This window comes from Phocoena sinus, chromosome 1 (genome assembly GCF_008692025.1).
Source record: "Phocoena sinus isolate mPhoSin1 chromosome 1, mPhoSin1.pri, whole genome shotgun sequence".
Lineage (NCBI taxonomy): Eukaryota > Metazoa > Chordata > Mammalia > Artiodactyla > Phocoenidae > Phocoena > Phocoena sinus.
In genome coordinates, this window is record NC_045763.1 from 181914808 (window position 1) to 181927861 (window position 13054).

Consider the following 13054-nt stretch of genomic DNA (forward strand, 5'->3'; position numbering starts at 1 on the left):
TATTAGCATTCCTTATATTATGTTCACATTTTCTAAAATGGTCATAAAAAAACAAAAAATGTACTCACACATCGAAACAAGCAAACCCCCAAATTATCCAGAGCATCTTGTCTCTACAAAGTTCTCAGTAGCAATAGTCTCGGACATTTTTTCAGAGATGTCAGTGACCTTTCACATATGTTATTATATAACCCTTTGCTGTACAAAAGTCTGTTTTATTCTTTCTAAAGTGGGAGTAAGGTACTGAAGGTTAATGATTATATCATTTGTAATTTTAAGAGTCACAACAATGTTCTAAGGGATGTTTCTGTAAAAGTTAATAAGTATGATTTATTTATACGTACTCTACTCAGTTGTTATGTATTGCTGTTTATTTTAAAATTATTATATCATCATGTTTAATTATTTGGGATATACAAGCCATGTTTAAAAAAATCAAGAAATGAAATCAATGTGAGTCACTTAGTCGATTTTCGTGTTAGAATTCCTTTCTTTTTCTTTAGTTATGCTCCCTAGATTCTCCCTGAATTGATCAAAAGGAAATAAAGTGTAACCCACCACACCCTTTTTAAAGTGGGATAGTTGTAAACATGCTGTTCAAGGATCAGGGAGGAAAGAGGAAGTTTAAAAGTTTTGAGTATTCCCCAGAGCAATCTTCTGATCCTAATGAATTATTTTGATGGCATTTTAAATCTGGAATTTTGGATGTAATTTCTTAGCACAGTGGCATCTTCATTCTTTTCCTTCTCTTGTTTTATTTGGTTTCTTTCTGCAGTGGGTACACCTTATTACATGTCTCCAGAGAGAATACATGAAAATGGGTACAACTTCAAATCTGACATCTGGTCCCTTGGCTGTCTACTGTATGAGGTAGGTAATGGTGATAAATTCCATATATTGAATTGGTTTTACTTACTGGAATATATTTCCCCTATCCTAATAGTATATAGTTATTTTTTTCTGGGTGATGTTTAAGAATTAGCTTTTTAATTATGAGGAAGTTAATTCATTGACTTAGTAACTGTTTGTATAATGAAATTTAGTAACTATACATTTCTACACATTTACTTCCTCTAATATAATTTTAAATTGTTTCCTTTTGATGGGAGTTTTATTTCTTAAATGTTTTTTATGTTAATATAATGTTGCTATATAATCTTACTTATAAAAATATACATTTGAAGATCTATTAAAAAAAAACTGTTGCCCGTGCGTAACAGGATGGATATAATAGAATGGATGTAAAATATGAAAGCATAGTAAATAGCTTTGTCACATTTTTTTTCACATTTATGTAGATTAATTCAGCTTTAAGGATAGTTTGTAGACAGATAATTCTTCTAGGTTATCACTTAGTTTCCGTGAGTAACGGTTTATATTGGTAAAGCTCAGTGAAATACTCTCTCTCACCTGTTCTACTGGTGATAATTTATCAAAGGAAGATGGAATCATGTAGATAGATCCTCTAGCAAGTATTGCAGTGTGACAGTCTGAGTGAAGAGAAGAAAGCATGCTATGAGCACATTTTATATTCATGTTATATAGTAATGGTATCAGAGAACACTCATGCTAGGGACTTCTGTAATTTACTTCTTTAATTGAATGGTAATTTTCCTAGGAATGTAGGCTTTCAGTCAAAGCTGTTAACTAAAACTTAACCTACATCTCGGTAACTCTTTTAATAAAATAAAATGAAGGAAAATAATACATTGAATCATTTTCATATTTTAAGGTATACAAAGGAAATCTGAACTGGATAGGTAGAAACCAGTGTATTTCTTACTCTTTATTTTATGTCTCTTGTCTTCCTGACTTAAATGAAATATATGATGAGATCATCTATTTTAATTGTTCCACCTTTACTTGGAAGTAGAGCAGCAGAAGGTTTTTTAAAATGTGTATCATAATCTTTATTATTTTACAGATTGCAGGTTCAAATTTCCTTAATTTAAGGAACCTGCGATTTTGTTCTTCCTACTAAATAAACTAATGACCACTTAAAGAGATTTAAAAAATGTTCTTAAAGAACATCCTTAGGATAATTTTTATTAAGAAAAGTTATGAATTAGTGATAGAACAAAATACATGTTTGTATGTATTCACATGAGATTAAAAGAGATTTATGCTTACTATATTATATTATGTTAATAGGTTGGAACAGTGTTGCACTGATTTGATTATATTAAGTTATTGTAAAGTTTAAAAGGCACTTTGTACATTTTAAAATATTTTATACCTGTTTAGGTGACCTTAGATTCCTTCAGGCCGTAGTCTAATAATATTATCAAAGCAACATTTTCCCTTTATACACCTAAAAGTAAACAGCAAATTGGTTTCCACTAAAGAAATTAAATTTAGCAATGAAAAAGTTCAGTTGAGGTAATAAGCATTTTTTGGGAAGTTTGCTAATTATTGTAGGACCAGCAGACTCCCATGTCAAAACTGAAATAATTCTTCACATTCTGGATTTGCCTTTGAGGCAGTGTCCCATTTTTATGTATACTTGAACACCAAAATAAAAATTATTTCTTTGGACACTCCTCCATGCATGTGTGTTATGTGTTGTGGATGGTTCTGAGTTACAGTATTTAACGTGGTAACATTAGTTTTGGACACTCCTCCATTCATGTGTGTTATGTGTGTGGATGGTTCTGAGTTACAGTATTTAACATGGTAACATTAGTTTTCAGCTTAGCACATTTCCTCAGTTGCTCTGTGCAGGTGATTGGGAAGAACTAGAATTTTTCTAAGGATTTAATTTACCTTGATGCTGTATATCTTTCTGGTTCTGTATTAATAGAATGTCAATAAAAATGCCCAGTAGTTTAGCTTTAAAAAATTGGCCATAGCGTCACATCGATATTTTATATTGTATCCCACTAAGAATTTACCATTCACAACGAAGGAGTGGGAAGCCTTTTTTGAAAACGTATTTTAAACTCAGAAAATTAGACTTTCAGATATTCCTGAAACCTCAAAAAAAAAAAAAAAAAAACTAGCAGTACAGTTTTAATTGATATGCAACAAAGTAGACTTTACTAATTAAAATCAAGATGCTGTGCTTTTGCTACACGGACCTTTACATGGAAAAGTAGGTTTTACACATTTCCTTTATTGTTCAGTGCAGCAATTGCATCCTTCCAGGGTTGTAGGTTGGTGGCTTACAGTTCAAAAAAAAAAGAGAGCTGCCACCAGCCCCAAAGACAGACAGTGGGCTTTCGTCCCTCCAACACCCCCAGAATACTAATCAGGGAAGTCGGACCCTGGAGGTCAGGGAGCAAGTCAATCATTCTAGCGATCGTCTCAGTGTGGAGGATCAAATTAGCCTGAAAAATTCAGCTGCTGGGAGGAGAGGGCGAGCAGCTGTCAGGGGCAGCATCGAGATGCACTAATGAACCAGATGAATAGTGCAAAAGCTTGAAAATAAAAACAGGACAGTTGACATTTTTCATCTGTCAAAGCAGGAGATGCATGAAAATATACTATTCCTGTTTAACTCCTTAGGGGACATTCAGATTTTCTTTTTTTTAACACTGCAGTATTGAGACAAAAGTACTGTAATGAACTCCTGGCACAGGATAATGAATATACGGACGTTTACTTAGGGTTTTTGCAAACACGGAGAGACAGTAGTTTATACACACAGTCTGTTTTTCAAGGGGGGCATTTTAAAGATTGTGTTTTATCATAAAGTGTCCTCGCATTTCAACAAAACATGTTATTATTATTGTAGCCCCTCTTCTAGAAATTTCCTCTCAAATGGAGTGGAAATTTATATGTTTAGGGACATGCACCTTGTTTGGGGGTTTCTTCTCTTCGTGGGGAACACCTGTTCCTAAGGCGGTTTTGCAGGAGATATAGGAAAGGGCTGCCGGGCGGCTCTGAGCTCTGCTTCCCCCCCCCAGCCCCGCGGTCCAGGCCGGGAAGGAGTTAAGCTCTGCCTGCAGCGGCCCAGACAGATGAGAGCCATTCGCAGCTCATGTGTCCCCGCCGACGCCCACCCCACCGAGGAGCACTGCTCGGCCCAGCGTGTTGCACGCACGCCCGGCCTGTCTGGGGAATGTACACATTGTCCTTCCAAAATCAAACTTATTAGCACATGTAGAAAAGGGTGACTGACTTGGGGGCAGCGTCGTACTCCGTGTTGTAGTCTCGCGCCCGCAGTTCAAAGATTCAGGAGGCGAACATTTTCAATTGAATTTTTAGTTTCTAACCCTGCTAACCACAGTCCTTGCTCACACCTGAAATCAGGTCAAGTTAGAACCTGGTCTTAAAGTTAAATTCAATAATGTCTTTTTAAAAGGCATTCATTCTTAGAGTCGTTTTTTTTTCCTACATAAAAATCTCATTTGGATGCCTTGAAGTAGCGGCTAGACTCCTAGGGCTTTTGAGCACATTTCGTGTTTTCGAGACATCATCAAAAAAGAAAAGCAGTTTCTAATTCATTGTGAACTAGTTGAGGATCAGTTATAACATTCAGACCGAGAAGACATTTTTTATCTCAAAATAACCTTTTCCTACAGAAACTGTCGTGTGAAATAAAATGCTATGTGTTCTGTTCCCCAAGCATTGCTAGATTATAATTCAGTTTTAACTTCAGTTTCATTTTTGTTGTATTGTGACCATTACATGGTTGATATATACCAGTGATGTCTGTCTAGTCATGAGATATACTAGTTGTTCCTATAGCATTGTATTTACAAAGTGTCTTAAGTTATTTTCTTATTCTTCTAATACTGTTTTATACTGCGTATGTGTGCGTGTGTATATGTTTAAATAATTATATGCTAACCGTTTCTCCCTTTTGGGGAAGTTTAAATGTTGAAAATAATAACCAAAAATTGAAGTAAGACTTTTTAGGACTTACTCAGTAATTCTCTGAAAAGGATATTCATGAAACACAAAATGCCTACAGAACTTTATTTAAAGTATTTGTAATTACCCCCCCACCCCCCGCAGTGTAATATACTTGATGAAATCTCCCTTAAAGTTACCATGTAACTATATCAGTTTCATTGGGAGCATTTTACAGATGGCTGCGTTACAGAGTCCTTTCTATGGCGACAAAATGAACTTGTACTCGCTGTGTAAGAAGATAGAGCAGTGTGACTACCCACCTCTTCCTTCAGATCACTATTCAGAGGAGGTAAGTCATTTTTCAGTCATGCGTTCATGTTGTTCATTTTGCTGATGTTTGCATTTTATTATAGAATCTTCTTTTATCCATTGATACAAATGACAAGTACTGGTGGCAGAAAGAGCACCTTCATTCCGTTTTCCTTCTCTCGGAGGCTTGGCTGTTAGAGAGGTGGCCACAGTTAGTTCATCACGTGGAAAGGAACACAGCACAGCACGTGGTGTGACACCGGCCACTTCCTACGTGGGATGGGAACAGTGGCTGACTGCAGCCTCCTGAACACTGAGGAGGGCAGAATTAATGCCGAAGCCAGGCTCTGGGCGACCAGCATGTCCAGTGGCCCCTCTTAACAGGGTCCCTCCTCATGCCTATGGTCTCAGAGCAGCACACAGTTGTAACTTTCTCTTCTGGCACCACTTCCTTCCCTCCCTCCAGCCCATGTTTTCCCAGAGTGGAAGCAAACATCTCTCAGCTGCATGCCTCTCAGTCTTATTCTTTCAGCTTTACCCTCCTTCCTTTTGCTTTTACAAGATCTGTCCCATCACGACCTCACTGCTGCAGTCAGATTCCTGTAGGAAATGTTTGTGCTTATCACTGTAGATGTGGTAAAAAGTACACTGGGTAGAATTGAAAATCTTAGAGGACTTTACCTTGTTAAGATCTGAGCTGGATCCTTGCTTGCTTTGGGAACCCACTGAAATGAGTTGTTTGGGCTCCACCCAACATCCAGTTTTTCACTGAACAAAACATCTCCCATTTTTGCCTAATGCATCATGATTTTATCTATATTTAAGGAGGAGATATGCAGAATAGCAGTGTCTCAGGCTAACTAAGTGTGTTCACATAACTGTTTTTGGAAAGCTCACTGGGGACCCACCCAGAGAAACCACTGTTTTAGGACATCTCACCTGCTCATGAGCAGCAGATGTTTTGCCCAAGGAAAATGGAAAGGGGCAAAGGAAAAATATGAACCAATTATAATGTTCACCTTTTAGGTGGTCTTAGCACTCTTTCTATGTGAAATGAATGCAGTCGGTTCCAATTTTATATAAGGAAGAGTGAGTCCATGTAACTTGAATAATAAATATCTCTGAAGAATTTTTACCATATGTAAGGCATTTGTGGTCCTAGGATGTTGAAAGTACCTTTTTTTTTTTTCTAATAGTTTTGATATTGATAATCAATGACGCTTGGTTTTTTTGTTTCACAGCATTGGTATTCAGGTAATTAGAACAAACTCTTACAAGGCAGTGGTGGTAATTTAGAAGTATTATCTTTATTTGATGTTAATGCTATTATGTTAGCCATTTTTAATTACTATTTTGGGTATAGAATATAAATACGGCACTTCACAAAGCCAACTTCAGAACTCTCGGCCTGGAAATACAGTAGGGTGTGAATAGTCATGCAAAATGATAGCGAGAGTGTCAGGGGCCGTCCTTTGTTGTGTCATTCATGCTGTCTTCTTTTTTCCACGAAGCGCATGAATATTTCACGTATCTGCATCCTCATCCCCTATTCTTCTTGACTAATTTTCAGACTGTCTGAATTTGCATTTCACATGGTAGCTGATTAGGAGATGCCGAGTGCAGCAGTGAAGCCTCAGCAGGCGGTTGCCATGGTGACCTTCAGCAGGATTTTAATGATGATACCACTAGTGGTTCGTTGAAGTCGGCCTGCCTGCAGGGCTACTTCACTGCAGCTAAGTGTGAAGTTGGATTTGCGGATTCTCAGCCAAGGGGCAAATATCAAAGTCTGGCCCAGATAGAAGAAGGTCTTATGGTTGGGAAAGGAAAACAGATTACACTTTTTTACTTCACTCTATATAGTTACCAGTTTTGAAGAGAGATATAAAGCAAAACATGTTATATGATGTACTTTCCAAAAAAGATAGTACAGTCTCTCCGATTGGTAAAATTTGCTGTTGCACGATGATAAAACTGAAAGCTGTAATGCGTAGGTAAACAGGGAAACTAATTCTTACTGAAGAAATGAGATCCAAAAAATACAGACTAATGATCTTACTTTAATCTGTTCAGTTATGTAGAAAAGTTCTCAGAATAAGAGCTTTGAAATGCAGATGTGCTAATAAATATTTTCTCTCCTTAAGTAGGAACTCAATTTGTTTGGAAAATAATTATACAGAATTTATGGTAGCAAAAAACCTGAACAGACTTCATGCTGCCATACTTCAACGGTATCTTAATATTCCTTTATATAGTAGGCTTTATAGATCTTTTAAAAGTCTAAATTGCCATTTAGCTTTTTTAGTAGGGCAAAATTTAGGAAACAATGAAAAGTGAAGTATAAAGTTTTTCAACAGTGAACTTTCAGTTAAAAGACCAGTCCATTAGGTGTCAATTTTATAGCTCAAATGCTAACAGACTCTATATCTGTTGGAAAACTAAACATTTTAAGCAAATTAATTCCCCACCAAATATCTATTTGAAAGCTTACTAAGTTGATTTAGCTACTGCTAAATTTTTAAGGCTCCTGCCCAAGGAGGACACACAGGGAGCATTTCATGAGAATAAAAGGCATGCCTGCCAACCAGCCTCACTTGATCAGAATCCTGGGGAGCTCTACAGGGTTTATTTCCAGATACAGTCGTTCCATTTAGAACAGCTCAGAGTTTAAGAGCTTAGGGTTTTTAAATTTCTTATAATCTAAGACATAGATACACTTAAGCATTAAAAACCAAAGCTGGGAAATAGTATCCTTTGGAAGAATAAACCTGTATGTCAGATATTTCCTTTTGAATTAAGTTGTTGTTATTATGTACCGTTTAGGATTCCAGACTGAATTATCTCAGCTGTACATGAATGATATTAGGAACGTATATATATTTGTAGCTGACTAAAGTATCTCATGACTTTTAGTGTTCAGTATTCTTTCCTTTTCTAGTAGTGATCTCATTCATGTAGCAATAGGGAATTACTGTACTTAACAATAAAAATATTGGGTCAAAAAAAGAAAAGGTAGATATTTTCCCTGAGATACCTCTTAGTTTTAATTAAACTTGGTATTGTTGGTGATTAAGAAATTAACATCAGTGAAGCAGACATTTATTGAACATTTACTAAGTCCAGGGAGTTGTAATTCCCACGGCCCCTCGTAGTCTGGTCTGGGCTGAGCTCTCCTGGCGTTCTGATCACAGTGTACTCGCTTCTTTCCTGAACTCTGCCCATGCAGGTTGTACTAGAAGGCCCATGAATTTCCTTCTTTCTGTGGGTGTTGCTTCCTTGTGTTGAAGCGCTCCTTGCCCTGTGCTTTATCAGGCAAACTCATTGTCTTTAGAACAAACCATGGCCGTCATCTTCTGCATAAAATTATCCTGCTCCCCTTTCTCCACCCCTCAAACCCTCCTCCCTTGGCAGCCACACTGCATTATAATTGTTTTTTTTTCATTGAGGTAGAGTTGATTTATAGTATTATGTAAGTTTCCGGTGTACAACATAGTGATCCACAATTTTTAAAGGTTATACTCCATGTATAAGTATTATAAAATATTGGCTATATTCCCTGTGCTGTACAATATATCCTTGTAGCTTATTTATTTTATGCATAGTAGTTTGTGCTTCTTAATCCCCTTTTGTCCCTCCCCCTTCCCCACTGGTAACCACTCGTTTGTTCTCTGTATCTGTGAGTTTGTTTCTTTTTTGTTATAGCCACGTTTGTTTTCGTTTTTAGATTCCACCTATAAGTTATGATGTACAGTATTTGTCTTTCTCTGTCTGACTTACTTCACTAAGCATAATACCCTCCAGGTCCACCCATCTTGTTGCAAATGGCAAAATTTCTTTCTTTGTTCTGGCTGAGTCGTATGCCATTGTGTATATGTACCACGTCTTCTTTGCACATGTGGCTCCCCACTCCAGACTGTCTGGCTCCTGTAACTGCTTTTTATCTGTGTGTCTCTAGGGCCTGGCACACTAAAAAAGTTTCAGTGATTGATTGATCAATCAATTGAGCGAATGAGGGAGTGAGATTAAAGGAATAAATGAAAAGAATGAATGAACCAGTTAATGTCAATTGAATGAGTGAATGTTCTTACAGAACTCTCTATGCAGGGAGGAAGAAAATTACTCAAAAGACAGGTCAGAGGTATGATGTTTCCTTTTACTGATGTTACCTGCTACATGATTCTTTTCATTCTGACAAGCAAGCAACATCATATCTGCAATGTCCAATGTCCATTACTAGGAAATAAGGCAAATCGATTTTTTTCCCTTCAGTTTCTCTATTTAATTTTTTTGGGAGACACTGGAGTAATCATCAGAATTGTGCGTTTTCACGATTGTTCAGTAATTTACCTCAGGAGAATCTAAATTTTAAAAATAGTGAATAGTTTATTGAAAATCATTTATATAGAAAGTGTAAAGTGTGGTTCTCTACTGAGTTAGTTTCTTTTTAACCGATATTTGAAAATCTGAGCACTAACACAATGCGAAATATAGATTAGTGTCTTTAATATTTTTTTAAATTAAAAAATCCTAGCATAAATAGAGAATACACAGGAAAGGCTGAAGAGAATTTTGCCTCAGCAGATTGGAAGGAAGTTCTGAAAAGTTGAGTAAAGAGTTTGTAGATGAAAGTGGAAAATGGAAATGAGTAGAGCAAAGAAGAGTGTTCTCAGTCTGAGAAAACAGAGTAGGGAGAAATTAAATTGAAGATTTGAAAACCATACTTTAAGTAAAAAGGAAACTTAAGTGCCTGTAAAACATTGGTGAGATGGTTAAAGCTTTTTAATAAAGTGGACAATGTTATGATAGCAGTGCTTGTGAATCTGACCTATTATGGCAAATGCTTATCTGTTTAGTAGTAATTTTAAATTCATTATAAGTGACAGACGGACACAGTACTTGTGGTTACCTTGTAATTTTATATATATTTTTTTTTTAATTTTTTTTTAATTTTTTTTTTTTTTTTTTTGCCGTATGCAGGCCTCTCACTGTTGTGGCCTCTCCCGTTGCGGAGCACAGGCTCCGGACGTGCAGGCTCAGCGGCCATGGCTCACGGGCCAAGCCACTCCGCGGCCTGTGGGATCTTCCCGGACCGGGGCACGAACCTGTGTCCCCTGCATTGGCAGGTGGACTCTCAACCACTGCGCCACCAGGGAAGTCCATTGTAATTATATTTTTGAAAACTTGATAATTTAGTAGGTCTTACTACTTTTTTTATAGGTGAAGAAACCAAAATATAATATTGGAATCAAAATTATTAATCAGTTTTCACATTATTTAATGCCTGTCTTGTACATTAAATTTCTGTGTGTTTTGTGGCTTTATACCTCCAGCCCACAGATAGAAAAATATCAGTTACTATTAAAACTCAGTTAATGGAACTACTTCTCGAATATGCAATTATCCTATAAAGTATCAGCCTAAAAGGTCACATCCAAAGAACTAATGGAGAATGGATGAAATCTCATAAACATTCACCTCCAAAATGATAATCTTTTTCTTTAACGTGATTAAATAACAATTTTTTTTACTTTATTACTTCCATTATGATATCTTCCTTTCTTAGACAATGCCACAATTCCCCCTCCTTTTTTACTTTTTTTAAGTTAGAGAAATGGAAGGCAGGAGGGAGGGTTTTTTTCCAGGAATAGTTCAGTGGTGCACACTGGCAAAGTCTTCCCTACCACTTCACTCAAATGCATAAGAATTTCCAGCATCATTTTCATTATTCTTTTTCTTTTTAATTGAAGTGTAGTTGATTTACAACATTGTGTTTCAGGTGTACAGCAAAGTGATTCAGTTATATACATATATATTTTTCACATTATTTTCCATTATAGGTTGTTACAAGATATTGAATATAGTTCCCTGTGCTATACAGTGGGTCCTTGTTGTTTACCTATTTTATGTATAATACTTTGTATCTGTTCATCACAAACTCCTAGTTTATCCCTCCTTCCCCTCCCTTTTGGTGACCGTACGTTTGTTTTCTGTCTGTGATTCCGTTTCTGTTTTGTGTATAGATTCATTTGTATTATTTTTTAGATTCCACATAGAAGTGATGTATAATATTTGTCTTTCTCTGTGTGACTTACTTCACTTAGTATGATAATCTCCAGGTCCATCCATGTTAGTGCAAATGGGATTATTTCATTCTTTTTCATGGCTGAGTAATATTCCATTGTATATGCATACCACTCCATCTTTATCCATTCATCTGTCAGTGGACACTTAGGTTGTTTCCATGTCTTGGCTGTTGTAAATAGTGCTGCTCTGAACATTGGGGTGCATGTAGCTTTTTGAATTAGACTTTTTGTCTCCTCTTCTGGATATATGCCCAGTAGTGGGATTGCTGGATCATATGGTAGTTCTATTTTTGGTTTTTTGAGGAACCTCCATACTGTTCTCCATAGTGGCTACACCAATGTACATTCCCACCAACAGTGTAGGGGGGTTCCCTTTTCTCCACACCCTCTCCAGCATTTGTTATCTGTGGACTTTTTGATGAGGCCATATGAGGTGATACCTCATCATGGCATTTTCATTATTCTTGAGACTAGGTAAGTATTGATTTTTCCAGAGTATTTAAAATATAAGGATTAAAATGCTTGATTCTTTCTATGCTTGATTATATATGAATAACAAAACAATAATGATGAATTTTTAGTTGAACTAAACTGATTTCAGATACTTATAGGTTATTGTAGAGTAACTATATTTGCATGGCTTTAAATAAAATTGGAATACCTAAATTTTTTCAACTTCTGAAATCACCATTTTCTTGCACCCACATAAGAAGTTTCTTGTTAAAGAAGGAAGGTCTGCAGCATTATTCCCATTTTACACGTGAGCAGACAGAGACCCAGAAGTAACAGAGCAAATACTAGACTCCAGGGCACCCCTTACGACATCCACTGCTTGTGCTGTAAGAGCAAAGGAAGCAGCCTTTGGAAGGAGGAAGGAGAGTCTCAGGTCTACCCCAGGCTCATGGGCTCCTCAGTGCTCTCTTTTCTGTCCCCACCCTCACCCACCATGTCACCTGTGCGCCCCTTCCCGGGGGCCCTGTGTCCCGGGCAGAGAGGCAGGGTCACAGCTCCCTCAGGGCACTCCTCTGCCTGGCCTGGCCGCAGCTTGTGGGCCATGCCACACTGAAGGGAAAGAATAAGGAACTTTCGCAGAAGGGTAGGAATGAGTTTTACATATTAGAATGTGTAAAAACTACTACATGTATTTCAAATAAGGTATCCGAAGTGTCGATCCATGACATGCTAAACAAAAAATGTTATGATTTGTTGTAATTTTATTGCTTCATTTCCCAAATGTTTACCCTTAAGGAAAGGAGAGCAAAGTACTAAGTGGAAGCCTTAAAAATTAAAACTGGCTTTTTAACCTAATACAGGTAATTTCTGTTTATATTTAAATTCAGAATATGCTTAAAGAAGTTTTTTAAGTTGAGTCAGTAACAAAAAACATGACCTTTGTTTTAGCTCATAAAAGAGCTACTTTATGTAAATAAGAAAAAAAGATGAAAGTGCCAGGTACAGATTAGTTTTGCATATTTTGAAGTTAAACTATAGTTTATAAAACCTTTTATTCATTTGACCAGTCTAAATAGTTCTATTTTATAGTTGCTACCTTCACAAATTTTAATACAACTATATAAATTTCCTGGAGTTCTTACTGGAAGTTAACCATTGTTATTTAAATTGGTGCTAGAAGATTATTCCTAATACACTGTCCCAAGAATATTTAAATGAGGGACATTATATGGCACGAATAATGTTTGGAAGTATATCTGTTTTCACAAATATTTCTCTAGTTCTTACAGTTATGTAATCCAATGCTGAGTGAGATGAGAGTATTTTACTTTAAAATGTAGAATGAGATATCTAATAATATTAAATATAATCTATAACTGTGCCATTATTTGTTAAAATTAACATTGAGTGTTATC

General features: G+C 36.4%; 1 protein-coding gene across 7 annotated transcripts in view; it reads left to right on the forward strand.

The window, feature by feature from the left end:
• Positions 1-13054, forward strand: part of NEK7 (NIMA related kinase 7) — a 146665-nt gene that overhangs the window by 116299 nt on the left and 17312 nt on the right. For all 7 annotated transcript variants that reach the window (XM_032624380.1, XM_032624389.1, XM_032624340.1 and 4 more), the window contains 2 exons: positions 776-870; positions 5033-5146. In XM_032624380.1, the coding sequence (XP_032480271.1) occupies positions 776-870; positions 5033-5146 (209 nt within the window). The remainder of the gene's footprint in view (positions 1-775; positions 871-5032; positions 5147-13054) is intronic.